Raw genomic sequence first — 24,875 nt, 5'->3', positions numbered from 1 at the left:
TAGTCTAAGGAAAACTATGTTCATCCTGAATGCATCTAGGCAAATTTGTTTTATTCTGTGCAAATGCTAGTGTCCACATTTAGCCCGCACCCAGGGCTAAACAATAAACAGTTTTTCTATCACCCAATGTCCCTTCCCCAACTGAGGCAAGAAATTGGGAAAAGGAGGGAGACTTGTACATTGAAGTTAACCAGATTTAATGAACTGAAGAAATCAATATAAATGACAACATAAAAGAATACTTATCCACAGAGCACTGGTAACTTGCTCCAGGAATCATAATAATGAGGAGAAGGGGCAAGAAGAACAGAAAGAACCCCACTTCTCTCTAGCAAGCCCTCTCTTTTATAGTGAACTTGATGTTAATGCTATAGAATACACCTGTGGGCCAGCCTGGGTCAGCTGCCCTGGATTTAACTGCTGAGGGCCCTGATCACCGTGGCTGGCCACAAACTGAAACCAAATCCCAATGAAACCAGGACAGCTAGGTATTAGGAAACTCCCTCTTGGATTGTATAAGCAGTCCTTGGATCCTATTTTGTCAATTCAGCAACTAGCAAATAAACACTTCTTATACAGTGCCATAAACGTGTGGTGGTTTCAGAGGAAAAGTACGCAGAGAATACTTCTGTCTTATTTAAATAGCGTGGCGCATTCTGTCTTCCTCTTCGTCTTTCCTCTCTCTCCTTTTCCAGCTACATTGTTCAGTGGAGATAGAATTAAGTGCTAACTTATTTATGCAAGCAAACTTTCTTTTGACAGTTGTCTTTGAAGATCTTGGCCAAAGCAGTTTGCTGGTTCAAGAATGTCTGTGCCTATTTCTTCAGTTAAGATATAGTTTCTATGTCACTCACAGACCTAATTGACTATTTCCTCCTTTTATTTGTTTTTTTTTTTCACTTTTTTTTCTTAATGATGTAATTGTATCAATTATAATATGAAAGTATATTTTCCTGCTAATGGGAAGAAATGACGATGAGGCAGAAATGCCTACTTAGTAAAATGCTTTACTTCCAATAATGTCATAAGCAACTGTGGGGAGCTGTAATGGATGTGCCATAGTCTGGTTTTCTGCCAAAATATTTTCTTTTATATGAAGTACAAATTGTACAAGTTTACAAATGTAATTATAAAAGTTTATATGAAGTACAGATTTTTTCCAGTACTGTTACTATGTCTGGAGGGTCATACAACAATGGTGTGGAGAGCTGCACAGACTGATGTATTATAAAACTCCCTATCACTATGAGGAATATTGGCTATCACTAAACAAGAGTGGAAAATGCAGCTGGCTAGTTTGCAGCTATTTCAGGCCAAAGCAGCTTTGTACCCAGAAAGCAGGAAGAATGAATTGCCTTTGATTTCTAGGGAAGGGATAGTATGGGAAGAGTGCTGTGTATTTAGGAACATCCAATTACCATCAAGCTGTCATCCTGCAGATTTCACATCCATAAAGATCTTTAGCTGTCCAAGATAGACAAACTCTCCTTCTGAGTGATTTTTACATGAAGACAATTGGAAGACTGTAATGTATAAATGGACAAAAGGCAGGTGCACTGTGTTTCATTTGCAGATGACACCAAGCTGGGTGGGAGTGTCGATCTGCTGGAGGGTAGGAAGGCCCTACAGAGGGATCTGGACAGGTTAGATAGATGGGCCGAGACCAACGGCATGAGGTTCAACAAGAACAAGTGCCGGGTCTTACACTTCGGCCACAACAACCCCATGCAGCGCTACAGGCTGGGGAAAGAGTGGTTAGAAAGCGGCCTGGCGGAAAGAGACCTGGGGGTGCTGATAGACAGCTGGCTAAACATGAGCCAGCAGTGTGCCCAGGTGGCCAAGAAGGCCAATGGCATCCTGGCCTCTATTAGGAATAGTGTAGCCAGTGTTGCTGCTTGTCTGCGGCAAGCTCCGTTCGGTTGCTGGCTGGCCTGAGGCTATCCGCACCCCAGGGCCATTGAGCACAGACACCAATGTGAGGATGCAACAAATGGCGTTTATTTAACTGCGCAACAGCCTTATATAGTCGTCTTGTCCCGTACGAACTCGCACGATACTTGCACATCTGTAGGTAGATTAGGGTACGGCGACCGGAAAATCTCGGGCTGTAACGGAAGGTAGGCGTGGCGAAAGGAGCAGGATGTGCAAGTATCGTGCGAGTTCGTACGGGACAAGACGACTATATAAGGCTGTTGCGCAGTTAAATAAAGGCCATTTGTTGCATCCTCACATTGGTGTCAGTGCTCAATGGCCCTGGGGTGCGGATAGCCTCAGGCCAGCCAGCAACCGAACGGAGCTTGCCGCAGACAAGCGGCAACACACATCCTGCTCCTTTCGCCACGCCCACCTTCCGTTACAGCCCGAGATTTTCCGGTCGCCGTACCCTAATCTACCTACATTTCCCCCTCCCCATGCTTCAAGTCATGCGAAGTAAAGCGTATCGCTGATTCTGGAGCCTTGCGTCAAAGCGTAAGCGTAGCTGGCGGATACAACATCCCGAGCCCAGGTTCTCCAGTAAGATTCCCCTGCAACTCCTGAGATGCAAAGCAAAAGCAAGCTAATCATGAGCGCATTGTTCAAAGCTTTTGTTTCACTCAGCAACGGTCGCTGTTCCTCATCTTTCTTGGCGCCCCGCCGCTTTACCAGACTCTCTGTACTGTCATGACTCCTCACGTCTGAAGGTCGAGGCTGGTGCTGTTTCGGCTTTCCCCACAGGTACTCCTGCAAAACGTAAAGCTCGGACAGCGTACATATTACTTCGGGTTAGGATTTTGTTTTAAATCAGGGCGCAAACAGCGTGTAGGGACCCACTGTATAACATCATCCCGTTTGATGGCGGCATACCCCCTCCCGTGATGTAGCAGCTCCCAACCTGTTTCCCACTCCGCTGTCCCAGGGAACCGAACCTTGACTGGGGGGCCCACTTCTGGCACCCCGGACCCCAATGTCGCTCAATTGGGGCACGCTCTTGGTCTCCCCGGGCAAAATGATTTAAAGAATAAAGAGCGCGATGTAAAATGTGAGATTGGTAGTTGACAGGAATTACGTCTGGGAATCCTTCCCCCTCCCCAAGAATCTTAATTCTGTGTTTTAGCATCTGATTAGCGCGCTCTACAATGGCCTGCCCGGTAGAATTATACGGAATGCCGTGTTTGAGCGTGATACCCCACCACTGACACCACTGACGTGTGGTATGAGCAATAAAACAGGGGCCATTATCAGTTTTGATCTCGACAGGTAGGCCTAGCCAAGTGATTGCAAGATTCCAATGTAGCTGAATGGAGCGTGCTGTTTGTTTCCGATGCGGGGTGGCCACAATCATCATACTGTAAGTGTCCACGCGCCTCTATATTAGTTCTGATTGGCTTATGCTAAAAAGCTATATCTTGCAGGTGCAGCATTCTTTCTTATTTTTCAACTTCCCCCATATCTTGTTGGTCTCATAGCCAAGGCCCTTGTTCTGTATTATGATTGGCTAGTTCATCACCACCCCATTACCACCCCCTGGACATGCCTGGACATAGCTCGTTCAGTAGCTCGTTCCCACCATTGTCCCGTGGGAACCCCACAATTCTCCCTTTTTGTTTTTGAACGAGCTATGTCCTATCTCGTCCTTTTTGTTTTTGTTTCTTACTCAAACCCGGTTCCCTGTGTCTCGCAGAGCCCAGTCAGAGAATCCCAGCCTTGGTTACCCATAAATCCTGCTCTCTGTTGTTGTGCCACAAAGGTTGTATTGACCATTCGTTGCACAGTTTTCTGCAAACACGCAAACAAACAGGGTAACACAAGTAGGATAATGCCTATTATAAACATTCCCATAAGCAGACTCTATCTACAAAACATGCAGTTTACTTCAGAACTTATTGTTATTCTCTATTATTCTAGCTGAAAGGAAAATTACTGACAGGAAAGCTGATTCTGTTTAAAGGTAACACAGAGCAGGCCTTTTAGAGCCTACTCTGAGGCCTACTCTTGCTAAACCGTTGCTAAACCATCCGGTATCAATTTCCCCCTTTGGAAGCAGTTAGATTTATTATCTCACTACTTCCATATACTATTCTCAATGATTGTCTTAACACAACCCACGCAGATCCCTATGATAACTATAATCACAACTATATAAACTATTCCCTCTAATAATGTGGCTAACCATCCTTTTAGAGACAATCCACCGTACTCCTGCGCCTGTAGAGACAGAAGCATAACCTCGACCCATTAGTAATAGTTCCCCTGGTCCCAACCATTCGTTAGTACCTGGTTCCCTATACCACACTTTGCCTTTGTTTTTCACATAGCTTGCTCCCTGTCAAACTGCCTCCCAATGTATTACAATTGTGGGTCGCTCCTTATCTCCTGCTAAAGTTAAATGGTTAAGTACATAAACAGTTTTTGCAAGTCTCTCAGAAGGTTCAGTCACCTCTCCCCCTTTTTGTTTTTGCAGAAGCTGTTTCAATGTACTATGAGCATGTTCCACAATCGCCTGACCCGTAGGCGAATGAGGAATCCCGGTGACATGTGTAATACCCCATAGTTGACAAAATTGACGAAAAATCTGTGAACAGTATGCTGGTCCATTATCAGTCTTAAGTTGTTGTTTTAGGATGAAAAGGTGGAAAAACCCATTCTATGATTTGCTGTTTAATGTCCGGCACCTGCACAGTCATTGCAGTAGAATTTGTAAGGTCAGAAACCAAAGAGTCCACTCGAGCATTGCCTTCTGCAATAAACCCAGGCAAATTAGTATGATTTCTTACATGTAAAACATAAAACAATGCAGTTCGGATTTGAATTTCTTGCCACAGAGCTCGCAGCAATTCAAAAACACACTGATTACATATATGCTCTATAACAGATCTATCCAATTGCTTTACAATGCCAGCTACATATGCTGAATCAGTAACCAAATTAAAGGGAATGGGAAAATTCTGAAATACTTCTAATACAGCTCGTAATTCTACCACCTGAGGTGAACCCTTTTGTTGTACTACCATAGATTCCCACTTGCCGTCAGAATACCAGACAAGGCCCGCCTTGCCTGTTTTTCCAGATCCATCCGTAAAAATGGTAATTCCATCCACAGGAGTGTCTGCGCACCACACTCCTGTGGCAATTGGAAGTTCCGCACCCAATTTTATAACAGGATGGGAGGGCAAGTGGTAAACAACCTGTCCCGAGAAATTCTCCATGGCTGTTTGCAAAGCAAAGCTATTAGCCATACACCACTCAAAATATTGAGCTGCAATAGGAACGGTTAGTGATGCAGGGATCTCTGGCCACAAGCTCCCGACATCGCATCCGTCCTTTGATGAATAATCTGTGCCAATAGCTCTGTAACGAATTTGATCATTCTGAATTCCATTGACCAATTATTGCATACGGAATTTGCCTATCAAACAAAGTGATAATTTGTATTTCCTGATTCAAATCAATACGATGTACAAATTTGGAATGTAGCCTGCTTTCTATTTCTGTAATCAGTTGCTGTATCTCTGAAGTAGTGTGTCGTGGTGCTGTTAAAGTTGTGTCCCCTGCTAACAATTGGAATATAGGCTGCAATTGTGACGACGTAAGCCCCAAGTACGGCCGCAGCCATAACTTGAGCCTTATGTTCCACAGTACCCACTTTTGCACATGCCTTTATCATAGCATTCAAATCTGTTTTTCCAGGTAAAGCTTCAATGATCTTTTGACAATCAGCATTAGCATTATCCCTGTTTGCCACAGGTCCAAGGCTTGGCAGCCGCGCAGGTTAACCCTGCGTGGAAACACCAGTCCTGCGCTCCCTGCGGTTCGGGCTGCGAGCTGACTGCTTAGGCCTGGAACTGGTTGGGAAGATTCATTTGTGTCAGCACATGGTTCCCCCCCCGCATTCTTTCTCCATTTTCCTTGTACTCTGCAGCTGGTTGTTATCAGCTGACCTTGAGCATTATACTGAGACCTGCACAGCTTCACAAAATGCCCTAGCTTCCCACAGCACTGACACATCAAAACAGAGTTATCTCTCCCACTCAGCTTCAACTTCTTAAGGCAGTTTTTCTTAAAGTGACCTTCCTGTTCGCATGTATAACAACGATGAACTACCTTAACTGCCGCTGCAAAAGTTTTTGCTAAATGCTTCATCTGAAATGTGGTGGTTCCTACTTTCTCACAAGCATCCATTAGCTCAGTTAAGGTGGGGTTACGATTTGCCATCCCTGCAACAACTTTCCTGCAGTCCTCACCTGTGTTGTCCTTCGCTAACTGTAGTGGCAATGCTTCTTTTACAATTTTCCAATCTAACAGTTGCCAAATATTTCTCCCCTCAGGACCCGCACCCACAATCACCGGATATGCTTGTGGAATTATAACTCCTTCTAATAACGCATCTCGAATGACCCCTTTCCATTTCACTCCTCCCTCACCTCCCCCCACTTCCCCTGTATACGCGGGCGGACGCTGACCCTCTCCCTCACCTCCCACATTACCAGATGGACGCAAACCTCCCCCCCCGCCCTGATCTAAAGGTGGAGTAGGGAGTTGTAAAGGAGGTTGAGGTGGCCCTAATACTTGTCCCGAACACAGAGGGGGGTTTTGGGGGAGACATAGTCACGTGTCCCGAGGCGTTGGCTGAACGATACTGCTGCAATTCCGTCTTTAATTCTTCCAGTCGTCTACCAAGCTCCGTCATGTCAAGTTCGTGTCCATTTCGTGATGGTAACAGTCCTTTAAGTCCTTGTGACTCTGGTACTGCTGATTCCGTAAATGGCGAATCCGGTAAAGGTGGATACAAAGCAGGTTTACCCTCCTTCTTGTCCTCCTGCTCAGCCTCATCCGTAGAGAGATCAATGAGAGGAGGAGGTTCTGGAGGGGGTTTCTGCCAAGTCTCCTGTTCAGCGTCTGAATCAATTAGTCCAAATTGAGTTTGTGTTTTAGGGCGCACTACCGGTTCTAATGGATCTGTATCTATTTTTCTCGCTCCCCGCTCCTCAGCTTTTTTCGGAGCCGTCCGTACCCATGGTGATTAAGGAGCTGCCACCGGTACAGCCACCGGGGCCGTGGGAGGTGTTGGTCCCGCAAACAGTGAGGGGGTAGTAGGCGCTTGCGGTCCTAAAGCCATAAAAGCTGTATGTGTGACTTCTCTCTCTGCTTTTATTCCTTTTAACGCTTCACTAACCAGCCTCCATGTAGCAGACAATTTAAAGGCTTCCTTATCACCATTTGACACCGCATTCCAGAGAGAGTCACCAATCTTCTCCCATAAAGGCACTTCAAAGACATCATTAAAGGTTGTAAAATGTCCTTTATCTTTTGCCCAGAACAGTAACTGCTTTAACGCAGCTTCGTCATATTTAATTCCTCTCTCAGAGAGTATATGTTGGAGGAGTTTCACCACTGCCACTTCTGTCTTGGTCAGGGTAGACCCCATGTAAACACGCCCGAGCCGCATCCCATGTCGCCCAGTCCTCCCGCGCAGCCCGTAGCAGCCACAAGATAACTCCCCATGTTTTTAATTCTTTGGCAGAACCCGCTGCCATAGCTCGCTCAGCGAGCTGCATCGAGCACCGCTCCCAGGTATTCGGCTGTAAACAATCAGCCGGTCCTGCCACCGCCCCCTCAATAACGAGACGGTCCACACACTGGTCTACGTCTTTCGATTTCACAGAAATCTTAAATTCCCCGCCCAGTAACGAAATCACCTTTATCAAGGTTTCCATGGTTCGCGAACCCGCTCCGACCGCCCGCGGCCCGCCAGCCCAGCAATCACGTCGGGGTCACCATTTGTTGCCGCTTGTCTGCGGCAAGCTCCGTTCGGTTGCTGGCTGGCCTGAGGCTATCCGCACCCCAGGGCCATTGAGCACTGACACCAATGTGAGGATGCAACAAATGGCGTTTATTTAACTGCGCAACAGCCTTATATAGTCGTCTTGTCCCGTACGAACTCGCACGATACTTGCACATCCTGCTCCTTTCGCCACGCCCACCTTCCGTTACAGCCCGAGATTTTCCGGTCGCCGTACCCTAATCTACCTACAAGCCAGCTGTTCTAGGGAAGTGATCGTCCCTCTGTACTCAGCACTGGTGAGGCCGCACCTTGAATACTGTGCCCAGTTCTGGGCCCCGCACTTCAAGAAAGATGTTGAGGTGTTGGAGCGCGTCCAGAGGAGGGCGACCAAGCTGGTGAAGGGTCTGGAGGGTCTGACCTACGAGGAACGGCTGAGGGAGCTGGGGTTGTTTAGCCTGGAGAAGAGGAGGCTCAGAGGTGACCTTATTGCAGTCTACAACTACCTGAAGGGAGGTTGTAGTGGAGTGGGAGTCGGCCTCTTCTCCCAGGCAACTAGCAATAGGACAAGAGGACATAGCCTCAAGCTTTGCCAGGGGAGGTTCAGGTTGGACATTAGGAAGCATTTCTTCTCAGAAAGGGTTATTAGACATTGGAATGGGCTGCCCAGGGAGGTGGTGGAGTCACCATCTCTGGCTGTGTTTAAGAAAAGACTGGACATGGCACTTAGTGCCATGGTCTAGTTGACATGGTGGTGTCAGGGCAATGGTTGGACTCGATGATCCCAGAGGTCTCTTCCATCCTGACTGATTCTGTGAAAATGTTTTGGAATCTAACGTTAGGGCCACTAAGGTGCTTGAGAATGAGATAAAATATACCAACCCTTTGTTTTTGATATGCTTGAGATATGTTTCAGTTACTTGGCAAAATAGGAGACTTCCATAATTGAGAAAATCCAGAAGGACTTGATCAAACTTAAAAATCTGACTCCTTTCTAGGCTTGTTCAACAGACAAGTGGCTCACTTCTTAAATTTCTTGATCACTCACTATAGTCCTATAATTAATTTTTTCCATCTGTTTTGGTTAGAGGATTCATTTTTTTTTTTCCCTGGTATATAATGTGAAATGTTTTCTTCTCATGCTCCCCTCCTCTCCCCCTTGAACTAGTTGCATATGTGTGAAAGGAGCACTGCTCATCTTTTGCATGTTACTATTGCTATTTGAGGATATGAAACTGCTTGATCCACCTCTTATCCTTGGCTAGATGAAGAAGCCTCTTGTGGTCTTTTTGCTACTACCAGGCTATTTAGAACTCAAGCCATTCTCTTGCTCATTCTAGATGCATATATGGCTGCTGATGGTCCTTCATTCGTTCCCTACCTTTTTTGCTAAAATATAGACTTCAAATAAAAAGTATTCCAGACTTATCCTGTATCTCTGTTCACAGTTGTAAATGTATTCACATTTATTTAGGAGCTGAAACACCTCCCCTCTAATCCAGAGGAAAAACTCTCTGAAAGCACAAAGGTAGTTTCTACAGCTGTGATTTGAGCTAATCAGAGCATGAGGGGAAAAAAAACCCAAACCAACCTTCTTTCAGATGTCAAGGAAATTGCTTGACTACTGTCTTCTGTCATTGTTCACAGCACATATCAAGGTAGAATTGTGGGCTGATTCCCACAGTTTGTTCATTTCCCTGTTATATGGGAAGGCAGTCAGGACACAGTGTATTTCTTCTCTTGAATTTTATGTTCTTATTAAACTTTATTTGTATTTTTGCTTGCTACTATTTGGAACAGTAAAGAAACAGACCAGATAAATATCTCTGCTTTAAATGTTCTAGTTAGAAAGCCTAAATGCTTGTACCAGCATAACTGTGCTGGTTTTATTATGCATATGTTGGTACAAATGTAACGTGTGTAATGCATTTTAATGTGTTTTAAAGCAGGATGGGTAAAAACAATTTTTTCCCAAACAGTATGATCACCCTTTGTGATGACATAACCCAAAGGAGTTTTAGTAAACAAACAGGAATTACCTATCATGATTCAACGCAAGTGTGGGATAGACAACAGATTGTATGTCCTCCAGGACAGGTTAAAATGACCTAGATGGATAGAGGAGCACATGATGTTGGGGGTGGTAAGTATTGGTTAGCTTGATGAGCAATGATATTTGCACATCAGCAGCCTGGTAATCGTCAGGATTTTATTTTTAAGTATTGTTGTGAAGGCAAGAGATAAGGAAGATGATGAAGGAATTCATAGTGAATTAATTTTATATATCTGTGTGGGGATGCTTTCAAATGTTGTTTTGAAAAAATGATGATGGTGATAGAAGCTAACTTTGACTGATTAGGAGTCTCCCTCTTGATTTTTGAATGAGAAAATAGTTGGGGGGGGAGTGAAACTAAGCTGCTGTCATGGTTTAAAGCTGGGCCGGCTATTAAACCTGTGGCAGACACTCTCTGTTAACCCTCCCCCCCGCCCCCGAAGGGAAAGGGAAAAGGAAAAGGGAGAGAGACTTCTGGGTTGGAAAGTTAAAACAGTTTTAATAAACTATAATAATGAAAAAGAGTATAATAATAATATTGGAATAATCAAATACATACAAATATATACAAAACCAAAATCGAGCTCCCCCGATGTCGGCCACGTCACCACCGGCACTGCAGGGCAGGCTCCGGGAAGGCCCAGGCTGGGCCTAGCGACGGTCGAGAGCTGGATTCAGGAATGCACAGATCGGGATCGGGGGCAGCAGGAAAACAGACGGAGTCCTCCCTGGACACCGGCCATAGCAGAAAGAGCGCGAGACCCTCGTGATCCCCCCGCTTTATACTGAGAATGACGTGTATGGGATGGAATACCCTCGTTGGTCAATTTTGGGTCACCTGCCCTGTCCGCTCCTCCCTGCAGGTGCGACCCCCCCTTCGGCTCTTCACTCATAAGCAGTGAGGAATTTAGCAGTGACCTTGGTTTCTCTAAGACTAAGTACAGCAAGAGCCTCTCTGCATAACATCCCTACCGGTGCCTCAGCGATAACTACAAACTTTGAGCGTTATCAGTCCTGGAAGCAGACACTGTCTGCAAAACATGCAATTAGTTTCAGAAAGTGCAGTTACTTAGAAGAGACTTAGCTGAAAGTAAAAATCACCGAAAGGAAAATTGGCCTGGTTTAGGCCAAACCAGGACATGCCCAAAATCTTTGCCAAAGGTTCTTATTCCCTGTGCTTCTCTTTCTCATGCTTGGTAGCCATATTCACTTTAGTATCTAGATGATATCTATCTTCCTCATACTAAGTTAACAGGCTATCTATCTGTGTTAGTGAGTCAGCATCTGCTTAATGCAATATTTACCCAATCAGTCCTTGCTTACAGAAGTGTGTGTGTCAGCTGTCACCAGCATTTTATACACTCCCATGGTCTCTATAAGACATGGTGCCATATTTCTTAAGTACTACGCAAATAAAATTAGATGTGTCCCTCCCTAAAGTATTTCAGTGTCTAATAAAAGATGATACACAACATGTGGATGTGATGAAGTAAAAAGAAAAAACCCAACCCAAAACTCTGAAAGCAAAATAAATATCCAATACAATAAAATATCAGTTTATTCTTATCTAGTAGGGATAGGGTTGACTAAAATTTTTTGTACTTTTGTCTTAAACAGAATGTTGGCTTTGAAAGCTCGGGGAAGAAGCAGCAGGGAGAAAAAAGTAACACGGTGGTAAGTACGTTATTTTTATTTCCTCTGAACCAGCTGCACGATATGTTAAAATATAAATCCTTTTCTTTATTCATATGTTGTAATAATCACCTCCAAAGCACTTGAATTTTACTCTGCATCATCTCTCATGTTCTTCTGAAGTCAACTTTTTTAGTTATAAATATCTGTTGAAGAGCCAAGTGAATTATATGCACACAATTACATGTAAATACATATATAGAAAAGGGAATATATGGGAAACTAAGTTGCAGGAAAAGAAGTGTCTGTTTTAAAGCTTAATATATGTTATTAAATGTTTTGACTTGCGGAGCTTTAGTATTTTATCTTTTCTAAGAACTAAAAAAAATTATTTTAAAAAGCAGTATAAGCATGTCTTAAAAAAACTTGGATAAAAGATGCTTGGAAAAAATGCTTTGAATGCTTGTTGGACCTCTTACTGTTCTTTCTGGTTTGCTGATCTAAAGCCCAGGCAAACATCGTATCATGTCATTTCTCTCTTATTGGTGTATTAACATTATTTAGATAGAGAGCATATTTAAGAATATCAAAAGTATTAAGAAGCCAAATAAAGTTCAATTTTATGTTCAAAGTTCTGTGGAAAAGTAACACATGTTCAGAATCAGCCTTTTTCTTTATTAAATGATGCCAGTGCAGATGGCACTAAGTTGCTTTCACCTCATATTGTAAAGATTTCTAGAGGCAAGTATTTCTCATTAATAAAAAGAATGCCCAATAGAATATTTTGTCTTCAGAACATCCGTATGAATTTCTATGGAGGAGTTGTTGTGTCCCCCTGCCAAAAAAACCCCAACAACATATGACGGCAGCTTACATCTGCTCTGATTTTATTAATAATGCTGCTCAGATTGTGGAAATGCTAATAAATATTGACACTTCAGTGACTGTAAATTTGAAACTTATAATAAAATACCAGTTTAAAACATACAAAAACTTCTGCATATTTTATCTGGCATTGCTACAAACAGCGCGTAACTTAAGGAGATAGAAGCATGTGCACATGCTCACTTTTTTCCAGCCTTTTGTGTAATCTGCAAGGCTGTAGGCTTTGTGTGCTTTGCCATTCTCTGCTGAGCTAAGAAACTGTGCTGTTGCCACACTGCCTTAGCTGTGCTTACTGTTCCATAAGGTTTGTGGCTTCCTATGGACATTGCCTTTTAGCTTCCCCTATGCTGGTTCATCTCTTTTGACTGTGTTGTTATAACTGAAGGAATTAAGTTGCTAAGCCACTATCCATCATTTTTGAGAAGTCGTGGCAGTCTGGTGAAGTCCCCACTGACTGGAAAAGGGCAAACATCTTCAAGAAGGGAAAAAAGGAAGACCCAGGGAACTACAGGTGAGTCAGTTTCACCTCTGTGCCTGGCAAGATCGTGGAGCAGATCCTCCTGGAAACTATGCTAAGGCACGTGGAAAATAAGGAGGTGATTGGTGACAGCCAACATGGCTTCACTAAGGGCAAATCATGCCTGACAAATTTGGTGGCCTTCTACGACGGGGTTACAGCACTGGTGGATAAGGGAAGAGCGACTGATGTCATCTACCTGGACTTGTACAAAGCATTTGACACTGCCTGGCACGACATCCTTGTCTAAATTGGAGAGACATGGACTTGGTGGATGGACCACTCGGTGGATAAGGAATTGGCTGGATGGTCGCACTCAGAGTAACGGTCAACGGCTCTATGTCCAAGTGGAGACCAGTGATTAGTGGCGTTCCTCAGGGGTCTGTATTGGGACTGGTCCTGTTTAACATCTTTGTTGGCGACATGGACAGTGGGATTGAGTGCGCCCTCAGCAAGTTTGCCGATGACACCAAGCTGTGTGGTGTGGTCGCCACACTGGAGGGAAGGGATGCCATCCAGAGGGACCTTGACAGGCTTGAGAGCTGGGCCTGTGCGAACCGCATGAAGTTCAACAAGGCCAAGTGCAAGGTCCTGTACATGGGTCGGGGCAGTCCCAAGCACAAATACAGGCTGGGCGGAGAATGGATTGAGAGCAGCCCTGAGGAGAAGGACTTGGAGCTGTTGGAGCGAGTCCAGAGGAGGGCCACAAAGATGATCAGAGGGCTGGAGCACCTCTCCTATGAAGACAGGCTGAGAGATTTGGGGCTGTTCAGCCTGGAAAAGAGAAGACTCCGGGGAGACCTTCTAGCAGCCTTCCAGTACCTAAAGGGGGTCTACAGAAAAGCTGGAGAGGGACTTTTACAAGGGCATGTAGTGATAGGACGAGGGGGAATGGTTTTAAACTGAGAGGGGGTAGATTTCGATTAGATATTAGGAAGAAATTCTTTCCTGTGAGGGTGGTGAGACACTGGCCCAGGTTGCCCAGAGAAGCTGTGGCTGCCCCCTCCTGCGGCGGGCGGCAAGGAAGGCACAGACTCTGAGATGGAGGATACGAGGGCCTGAAGCCGAAAGGCCTAAGGCTTTTTATTGTTATTCTACTACCCTATTTAACTGCTACAATGCAGGAGCCAGACTAGGCAGTTCAAGATAACATCAACATTCACACGCTAAGCACTCATCACCCATCCTGGGAAGAGCCACAGTGTCCTGGGCTCAAAACATCAACAACCATTCCCTGTTTTCAGCTCTGTGTTCAGAACTGACCTTCAACACATGTTTACTTCTTTCATGCCTCAAAAAGCCCTGTGAACTGGTTTTGGCTCCTTTATCTTAGAAGCAAGCAAAAACTATTCTCAGTGCAGTGTTCCCAAGCAAATCTTATGCTCCCCAAGTAAAGCACAGCTGTTTGCAGGCTGAGGGTCTTCCACATTTCCCCCTTTTTTGTTTATTCGATGACAAGGATGGTCATGATGTGGGCTTCGGCTTTTCAGAGTCCTCTGATTGCAGACCAGGTAAAGTGAAGGACTCGCAAACCGAGGGATCTCTGTAGCAGCACTCGGGGCAAAGGCACGCAAGCGGGGACGCAGGCACCACGAAGTTCAGTTCCTGCTAGAGAGAGAGTGAGAGAGATTCTGGGCCTGCTACCTTCGCCTGTATATTAGGGATTTCTGCCAGGCGGCAGTTTTCTCACAGCAGGGCAGGAATCTCAGGCATAAACAATTAGGTGCCCTTGAGTCTTATCACAGGCCTATGTTATCTGAATGCAGATGCTCTACTTGTCCAGCACACAAGACTAAACAACAGTTAGTAGTATGATATACGTGTTTTTTGACACCCCAGGTGCAAGTCACTTGAGCGTGTTTACAATCCTCCTCGCCAATCTTCCGTTATATTCCCATATTCCACCCCCTCGCTCAAGAGACCGCTTCTCCTGGGGAGTACAAAGCTGGACGTGTACATTTGGCTTGCGGGGTGTAGAGCAGAGTAATATACAGAGGCATGCAATAAATACATATAGAAAAAGGAATAAACATAGATATCTATACAATAATGCTGTAGCATCACTAATTACAAAGAAGGGCCAAAGATAAACAAGACTGTGAACAACATCCCTGTAGTGTCCAAATTCACTTGATTCACACATCAATTCACTTGATTCTTGATTCAAGAGATAACTGCTGTGAGAACCAAATCAGTATCTTCTCCTCAGAGCCACCTGCATGTGTCAACAGAAAGGCCTTAACCACGCTTGCGTGGAAGCGAGGTCACACAGCAGACAGCACAACTATGGGGGGACCACGACCACCAGAGACCACCCAAGACCCCTCGCAGCATGCTACTTGCGTGCTCATCCAGTCATTTCAGCATTCCCCAAGTAATGCCTGGTGTCGGGTTGACTGTTCTACGTCGCTTGCGTGGTCCCTGTACTTTCAGCATCTGCATTTCTGGTACCGGGTTCTGGTTGTGGTTCCTCCAGCTCATGGTATGGCTTCACGCATCTCGCAGGTAGCCAACGAGGACCTGTTGGGAGTAAAACACAAGCATATCCCCTCCCCCATGTCAACAATTCTACTGCTCCACGCCAATCAGTTGGGCCTGGCAGATCTTTATACCAAACCTTAGGATTTTGTGTAAAGGGAACTTTACCCTGAAAATGTTGTTCCACTGCCGTGGTATCTAATCGAGAAGATGACCGATTTAGAAAATTTAAAGTGAACACAGCCATATCTAATTGTTCTTGAGGAGCTGTGGCTACACTCCCCCTTTTTTGTTTTTGCAACATGTGTTTCAAGTTTTGATGTGTCCGGTGGGGGTGTGCGGGATACCTGTAACGTGAGACACACCCCACTGTTGTAGGAATAAGGCCGCTGCTTGAGATACATAGGCAGGTCCATTGTCTGTTTTTATTTCTTTAGGGAGGCCCATAAGTGCAAAGCACCTTGCCCAATGTTTCTTAACATCCTGAGTCCGTTCCCCTGTAGCTGCAGAAGCAACAACATAACCAGAGAAAGTATCCACAGTAACATGAACATACTTTTGCCTGCCAAAAGGTGGATAATGTGTAACATCTGTTTGCCAAATTTCATTAGCCTTCAGTCCCCTGACATTTACACCATCATGATAAGTTGCAGTATTATATAATTGACAATCATTACATGCCCGAATAATATCACGAGCCTGCGTTTTTGTCAGAGCAAATTCTTTCTGTAAACTGCGAGCATTTTGATGGAAAAAGGAGTGAGATAATTGTGCATGTTGAAATCGTTGAGTAAGGGAGGATGATGTTATGGGCAAAACAGCTACCGCATTCCCTTCTACCAGAGGTCCTGGCAAGCGAGTGTGAGACCGAATATGAACAATAAAGCAAGGATGCTGTCGTTGCTGAAGCAGAGTTGCAATAGCAAGGAAAAGTTTATACAGCTCTTGATTGCTAATTTCTTTGATAAATGCAGCTTCTAAGCGGTTAATTGCGCCTACAGCATATAGTGAATCTGATACAATATTAATAGGTTCGCTTGCAAACAATGTCAAAGCTAAATGTATTGCAGACAATTCAACAATCTGAGTGGACGCTTCCACAGTAATTGATGTGTGTTGCCATTGTGCCTTTTCTTTCCAGGCCACTACGGCCTTCTTTGTTTTACCTGAGCCGTCTGTAAAAACCGTTTTTGCATTTGGTATAGGGTGAGGCACCATCACTCTCTGTGGTTGTAAGCAGAGGGAAGGTAAGGCTTGCAAGATTTTTTTCTGTGGCAAAGTAAAATGGATATCATTCAAATAATCAGCCAGAGCAGCCTGAAATTCAAGGCTGTCCCTCATCAGAGTAATGTGGGTTTCCTTATGAAAGGGTAGGTAAATAATGTCAGGGTCTCGACCTGTCAGCTGCTGTATCCTGAACTGTCCTTTCTGAATCACCATAATGACCATCTCCAAAGGAGTTGTAATTGTTTTTGTAAAGGTGTGTGATAAGAAAATCCATTCCAGGGTAACTAATTGCTGTGATTCTGTCAATTGTGCAAATAGCCCATAAGGCTGGAATTTTGTGTGAATCACAAAAAATAGAAGAGGCAAATGTAAGATTATACGTCCTGTTTGGGAAGTTATAAGTTTTTGAATTACCAATGCCAATTCCTGTTTTGCTTTGTCAGAAAGGATTCGAGGCGAAGTTAAATCTGAATCCCCCTTCAAGGTGTTAAACAGGGTACTTAACTCTTCACTAGAAATACCCAGCACAGGACGAATCCAATTAATTGTCCCTAGTAGTTGCTGCAAATCATTTAATGTAGAGATATTGTTTACTAAACGAAGTTTTTGTGGTCATAAGGTTCTGGTAAACAGCACCCATCCCAAATACTTCCAGGGCTGTTCTGTTTGTATTTTTCCTGGGGAAATACGAAGCCCAAATTGTTGTAAAGAGTCTTTTAGATGATTTACAGTTTTCATCAGTTCTGTCTGTGTCAAAGCTGCAATGAGAATGTCATCCATATAATGGTAAATAAGAGACTGTTTAAAAACACTTCGAGTCGGCTCTATTGCAGCAGAGACCACTAACTGACAAATTGTGGGACTGTTCATCATGCCCTGTGGGAGAACCGTCCATTGGTACCTTTTCATAGGTGCCTGATTATTAATGGAAGGTACAGAAAAAGCAAAATGTGGCTGATCATCAGGATGGAGAGGTATAGTAAAAAAGCAGTCCTTCAAATCAATTATATATAACTGCCAATCAGAAGGGATCATTGCTGGACTGGGTGTACCTGGCTGTAAAGCTCCCATAGGCTGCATTACTGCATTGACAGCTCTAAGATCCTGCAATAATCGCCATTTGCCAGATTTCTTTGGTATCACAAATATAGGGGTATTCCAAGGACTAGTTGAGGGTACGATATGTCCAGCCCTTAATTGTTCATTTACTAATTCCTCTGCCCATTTTTGTTTTTCCCCGTTAAGGGGCCACTGATTTACCCAAACCGGTTTTGTTGTTAGCCAAGTCAGTTTGAGCCGGGGTAAGAGATCAGGGACCCTTGGGTTAAATGCGCCATCATAGCTGACAATACAATTCCCCACTGAGCTAAAAGATCATGTCCCCACAATGTAAAAGGAACTGAAAGAACAAAAGGAACTAAGGTTGCCGTTTTTCCTTCAGGGCCCACCACACACAGAGTATGTGCACTTTGCAGTGGAATTTGCAACCCTCCTACTCCCTTCACAGCAGCAGCTACTTGTTTAAGAGGCCAATCTGACGGCCAGTCATTTTTGCTGATGATGGACACATCAGCTCCGGTATCTAACAGACCTGTGAATAACCGTCCATCAATTTTTATTGTGAGCATAGGCCGATCATTAGTTACCTTTTGATTCCACAACACCTGTGGTGTATTAGTACTGCCAAATCCTCCTGTGCCTCGTGGATGTGGATTAGCCGCCGGCACAGTATATGGTATCAATAGCAACTGCACCACACACTGACCTTTAGGTATAAAACAAGGTGGTTCTGATGTCCATAACATGATTTTAATTTGGCCCATATAATCTGAATCAATAACTCCTGGTATGACAAATATATTTTGGTTTCCCACAGAAGAACGCCCAAAAATTAATCCTACCAGTCCCGAAGGGAGAGGCCCATATACATTGGTATCTATGATCTTAGTCCTTTTATCATTCAATTCTGTATCGGTGGCTGAGGCCAGATCCAACACAGCGCTGCCGGCTGTGCTGGCAACGAGTTCTGAGACTGTCCGTTTATCGGATTCTCGGACCGTGCATGTGCACAACAGACCCTGTTGTATTGGGGGGCACCGGGCCTTGCGCCCCTCCTCCAGTTTCCCTGCATGGGGTTTCCATCCTTATCAAACCTTGATCGACACTGATTGCTCCAATGATAGCCCTTTTCACACTTAGGACATAATCCTCTGGGTGTTCTAGGTCTGTTTGATCCTTTCTGCTCATCTTTTTTCTTTACTGTCAGCTTTGGGCAGTTCTTTCTAATATGCCCCATTTGATTACACTCAAAACATTTCATTTCTGCTCGTCCCACAATGAGTTGCTGAGCCAAGGCACTTACAAGTAAAGTAGCTTTATGCTCTTCAGAACCCACGTTCTGACAGGCTTTAATAAATTCTGCTATACTTTTGTAAGAGTTTTTTAGAGGGCCCAAAATTCTTTGACAATCTGCATTTGCATTTTCATAAGCCAATTGTAATAACAGCATTTCTACTGTATTTTCATCATCAATCTGCCTGCTCAGTGCTGTTTGTAAACGATCAACAAATGTAACATAGGGTTCTTGAGCTCCTTGCCTGACTGCCGCAAAAGAGGGCTGGCGTTTCCCTGCCTCCGGAACGCGTTTCAGGCACTTTAAAGCCAATGCAGAGATCTGTTGTAAACGCTGCCGAGGTAGCCGTGCCTGTACCTCTGGTGTCGCATACTGATTAACTCCCAAATATTCTTGCCTATTTTCCAAAGTGTCTGCAGAAACAGCCTCCTGGTACTCTGCCAGCCATACCGAATACTGTGCAGGTGTTAAAATCATCCGTAAAAGTGACTTCCAATCATGTGGAGTCATAGTATAGGATTCCCCAATGACTGTTACTAAATTTGAAGTATAGTTACTGTGCAAACCATAGTCTCTCACCGCAGCCCGTACTTCCTTAATCATTTCATAACTAAGGTAGTGATACTCAGGAGAATGATTTGGGCGATAGATTACCGGCATCGCCGTCAGCATGGCAAAATCTCCTTTACGAGCAGCTTCCTCTCTACATTTTTCTGCCAGCGTTTTGTATTTCGTTACACGAGACTCTGGTACCTTTTCAGCAAAGCCAATAGGTGGCTCGGCAGACGCAGGATACGGAGGAGCTGTTGGTGTTAACTGTGCTCTGGCCGTAGCCGCTGCCGCTGCCGGCTGCGAGACCCCCCGTACCGAAGGGACGGCTGCAGCCGTTTCTTTTACCGATGTTAATGGTGGGTATAAATTGGACTGTATGTCTGGATCTGTGAAATCAAGATCGTAAGGATCGTCTGATTCTCCGGAGACTGTTTCATATACAGGCTCCTGTTGCTCCTTCACATCCACTAAGGTGTTAATAGGAGTGGATGCCAGAGATTGCAAATACTCCTCTGCAGGCTGGAGTGCAGAGAGTGCTGTAAAAACAACCCTCCACGTTGCTTCTAAATCCTGTAGAATATCAGACTGCAACGTGTTCCGTTTTTGTATTTCTACCCCCACTTTCGCCCAAATCTTTGCATCGTAAGTCCCTGATACAGGGAACCAGGTACAGTTGTCTTTGATCCATACTAATAACTGCACCAATTTCGCTAATTGGACTTTATAGCCCTGTTCGCGTAATATACGCTGTAATACCTCAGTGTAGAGCTTATGCTCTTGGGAACTAGCCTGTCCCATGTTTATTGCGATCGCGAAACTCACTGATCCTGGGGACTCTCCGGTCCTGGGGACTCGCTCTCCGGTCCTGAGAATTCTCCGATCCTGGGGACTCTCCAGTCCTGGGGACTCACTCTCCAGTCCTGGGGACTCTCTGATCCTGGGGATTCTCCGATCCTGGGGACTCTCAGGTCCTGGCGCGCGCTAGCCCCTGACAATCCTTCGATCAGAGTCGCCGCCGCTTCTTTGTTAATCTTCAACCTTGTTCGGGCGCCATTTGCGTCGGGCGGCAAGGAAGGCACAGACTCCGAGATCGAGGATGCAAGGGCCTGAAGCCGAAAGGCCTAAGGCTTTTTATTGTTATTCTACTACCCTATTTAACTGCTACAATGCAGGAGCCAGACTAGGCAGTTCAAGATAACATCAACATTCACACGCTAAGCACTCATCACCCATCCTGGGAAGAGCCACAGTGTCCTGGGCTCAAAACATCAACAACCATTCCCTGTTTTCAGCTCTGTGTTCAGAACTGACCTTCAACACACGTTTACTTCTTTCATGCCTCAAAAAGCCCTGTGAACTGGTCTTGGCTCCTTTATCTTAGAAGCAAGCAAAAACTATTCTCAGTGCAGTATTCCCAAGCAAATCTTATGCTCCCCAAGTAAAGCACAGCTGTTTGCAGGGTGAGGGTCTTCCACATGTGACCTTTTAAAAAACCCTTCCTCCCTATCTCCCCCCAAAATCTCAAGATCTCTCTTACAGAATAAAGGAATAAGTTAGGAAAACTAAAAATGTGTGTTTTGCATTGCTAGGCCTTGAGTTCTGTTGCTTCAGAAACTTTTGAGACCTGAGCAAGTAAGACTAGGTACGAAAACTGAAAAAGAAGGGGCAAACGGTTTTACCAATGTCATGTATGCTCTTTTTGAGGGATTTGAATGAAAAAGAGTATCTTATTTCTATATTTATGTGAACCATCTAGTTAACTTTTTCATATTCTGGAAACCAAAATATAACTCTCAGATGTTGAAATGACTCGACGAAGCAAACTTATTGATGACTGCAGCTAGTATGATATAGGTGCGACTTCCCTTGCCAGACTTCTGGTAATCAACTGTTATGCTTCAACCCCAGCTGGCAACTAAGCAGCACCCAGATACTTGCTCACTCCCAATGGGATGGGGGAAGGATCAGAAGGGTAAAAGTGAGAGAACTTGTGGGTTGAGATAAAGACAGTTTAATAGGTAAAGCAAAAGCCACACACGCAAGCAAAGCAAAACAAGGAATTCATTCACTACTTCCCATCGGCAGGCAGGTGTTCAGCCATCTCCAGGAAAGCAGGGCTCCATCATGCATAAGGGTTACTTGGGCAGACAAACACCATCACTCCAAACATCCCCCCCTTCCTTCTTCTGCCCCCAGCTTTATATGCTGAGCATGATCTCATATGGTATGGAATATCCCTTTGGTCAGTTGGGGTCAGCTGTCCCAGCTGTGTCCCCTCACAACTTCTTGTGCACCCCCAGCCTACTTGCTGGTGGGGTCGTGTGAGGAGCAAAAAAGGCCTTGACTCTGTGTAAGCACTGCTCAGCAGTAATTAAAACATCCCTGAAAATTAACTCTATCCCAGCCAAAACCAGCACATCAACTCACACGTACAATCTCTGCTTCCAGTCCTTATTGTTTTCAAGGCATATGTTCTTCCATTTATACTCCTGTTTGAAGAGACTGCTGTTGATGCTTCTTTTTGAAGTGGTGTGTTTTTCCATGGCTCTGCAGATAACTGAAATGATAGAACAAAATGAGACAATATTTCTTTTTATTAAAGGCTTTTTCATTTGTAAATGTTGGCAGTGGAATTCCTCTTGTGTCTTCACGTGTGGCCTCTGAGGATTGGAGAAGGCATGGGTAGCTCTGACTCAGTGAGTATATCAGCTTCAGTAGCATCTTTGGTATCTGGCTGTGGGTGGCTGGAGAATGCCATGCTGGAGCCTGTTCCTGTGGAAGAAGCAGGAAGAGGTTATGATGTCTCTTTTGTTGACTTTCCTATTCTGTGGAAATCCCCAGCATGAAATTTACAGTCTCTAAATGCTTTACCTTGCAATACATTTAAATATTATTATTTTTAGATCACTTCTTATTTAAGTAACAAAGATGGAGTGTTATGGTGTCTCGGTTTCATGGGGATAAAATTTATAGAATCAAATTTCTGTTAGATTTTGTTTCAGTTTGTGGCCAGCCATGGTGATCAAGGCCATTAGCAGTTAAATCCAGGGCAGCTGACCCAGGCTGGCCCACAGGTGTATTCTATATCATTAACATCAAGTTCACTACAAAAGGCAAAGCTTGCTGGGGAGGTGTGGTCTTTTTGCTCTCCGATAACATTAACGTCAGGTCCACTATAAAAAGGGAAAGCTTGCTCTACTCTCTTCTCCCTTCCCTTTTTCTCCTTCTCAATAATTGCTATCCCTGGAGGGACTTGCCACCACTCTGTAGACTAAGTATAATTTTGTGTGTTTTGTATTAGCATTGATATTGGCTTCTTTATTTTATTAAATCTGTTTAACCCATGAGTCTCCCTTCTTTTCCCAATCCCTGTTCTCTATTAGAGAAGGGACATTGAGTGATAGAACAACTGCTTATTGTTTAGCCCCAGGTGTGGGCTAAATGGAAACATATGGAAAGTGTTAAGTGTTTTGATACATAATCAACACTGTAATAAAATCCTAACAACATTAATGCATTGTTAAAAAAGGAAGTCTTGACATCCCACCATCTAATGAAGAATTTTCTTCCCTCCTTTTAATGGGTGGATGTAGAATCTGACTGTATCCAGCCTGAGTGGTAAGATGTACTTCTGTTTAGTGAAAATGCTAAAGTACAGCAGCCCCTCGACCTGTTGTCATATAAATTAAACATGCTGTGAAGTACTTGGCAAGCTAGCTGCTCATAGATGAAAATCCAAGTGTATGACCTTTTTTCATGTCTTAGTAAAAAGAGGGGTCTTGCAGCCTGTGACTTCATATAGCACAGTGGCCACGGTATTTTATTTTCTCCCTGTATTCCTAACATACTCTGTGTATGTTGAAGTAGAGTCTGCTAAATGTGTATGAAAGACTTTTTTTGCACTTGGAGAAGAAAGTTTCCTGTCACCAATCCAGAAGTTGAAATATGATTTTTGCGATTCAAAAAAAAAAAAATTTGGTTTTAAAAAAAGCATATTTTAATTTGGAGTGTTGGTAGTTTGACTAAGAAAATAAATATTCGGTGCTGTTTTGGAAAGGTATGTATTTTTAGACCAGTTTCCTGAGGAAATAAAGCTTACATGATCATGTTGTCTGTCTGCGTGTTGGTTCTTCCTGAAAAAATAAGCCTGTCATTTGTTTTCAGGCAAACTTGAAACTTGAGGTAACATTTTGAAGATGATTGTTTCTGAATTTTGTGAAAATTAGAGGAAAGAGACCTAAACTTGTACTCTTGCTGAGGAGAAAGGAGGCAGAAAGTGGCTGGTGTACACGGTCAGTAATCAGCTAGCCAGTTTGCACCATTTAGATTTACTCTCTCCTGCTGAGGAGGTATATTATAGAAGCCATGGAGAGTAGAGGGGACAGTTGTAGCAATGACTGAGTTTAGAGGAAGATACATTTCCATAGCAAGGTGAAGTTTCATTAGTTCCAGTGTGCACAGCAAGATGCGTTGAAGTTTTCCAAACTGAACGTAATTGCAAAAGTTGAAGGAACTTCATTATCTGTGTGCTTGGAAATCTTTCCTTTTTAACTGTAGATAGAAGAGTTGTTAGAAACCACGCTGTTTCTTTGTATTGTATTCTGTCTTTAAATGAGGGATTTGAAATTAAGGTACGTTAATCTTATTAATCACAAAAAAAAAATTAGATTTCCTATAGCTAAATTTTAATGCTCTGTAGAGGGTGGATTTTGTTATATTAAGCAAAAATATCATCCCAGTAACCTTTGTAAAGGTAAGGATAAGCTATGTTGTAAAAACACAATTGATACTTCAGAACTGCTGCTTCAAAATTTTCTGCTTCTCTGCAATGTAGGGCTGTGTTGGGTGACCAGGCTAAATTTTTACTTCATCCTCTGGGGTCTGTAGGTGTTTTAACCACACTTAATACCACTACAGCTATGTTGTGTTAAAAGAAAATAAATAAATTCTCTCTCTCTCCCCTCTCTCATATATGTGTATACACACATGCACATATATGCAGGTATGTATATACTTGTTTCTTTTTTAAGTATTTAGCAGCCACAAGAAGTTTGAGAAACTGTCCACATAAGTATTTCTGAAGTTGTCTTCTTGTTTTTTAAATCGACCAATTTCTGTTTTACAGTGCCTGAAAATGACAACAAAGCGGAATTTTTTTGTGCGACTGGTGTCATGCCGCTGTCTGCGTGGAGAGGAAGAAACTGTCACTAAGCTTGATTATTCTCACTGCAACCTGGAACAGGTGCCTAAGGAGATTTTTACTTTTGAAAAGACCTTGGAAGAGCTTTATTTAGATGCTAATCAAATCGAGGAGCTTCCAAAGGTATGTTGGGTGGTTTTCCTTTTAGTTAACATTTATTGACTCTGTTACTTCATGAGCATTGTAAAAAAATTGACTAACTGTATTCAACAAATTGCT

The 24,875-nt window shown here is 43.8% G+C and overlaps 1 protein-coding gene across 6 annotated transcripts in view; it reads left to right on the top strand.

The window, feature by feature from the left end:
- Window positions 1–24,875, top strand: part of LOC137675698 (erbin-like) — a 197,056-nt gene that overhangs the window by 41,020 nt on the left and 131,161 nt on the right. For all 6 annotated transcript variants that reach the window (XM_068421879.1, XM_068421881.1, XM_068421878.1 and 3 more), the window contains exons 2-3: window positions 11,430–11,486; window positions 24,582–24,779. In XM_068421879.1, coding sequence (XP_068277980.1) covers window positions 24,591–24,779 — 189 coding nt within the window. In that variant the 5' untranslated portion in view covers window positions 11,430–11,486; window positions 24,582–24,590. The remainder of the gene's footprint in view (window positions 1–11,429; window positions 11,487–24,581; window positions 24,780–24,875) is intronic.

Source organism: Nyctibius grandis, chromosome W (assembly GCF_013368605.1).
Source record: "Nyctibius grandis isolate bNycGra1 chromosome W, bNycGra1.pri, whole genome shotgun sequence".
Lineage (NCBI taxonomy): Eukaryota > Metazoa > Chordata > Aves > Nyctibiiformes > Nyctibiidae > Nyctibius > Nyctibius grandis.
Note: the sequence above shows the minus strand (reverse complement) of the source record. Positions and strands in the feature narration are given on the sequence as shown.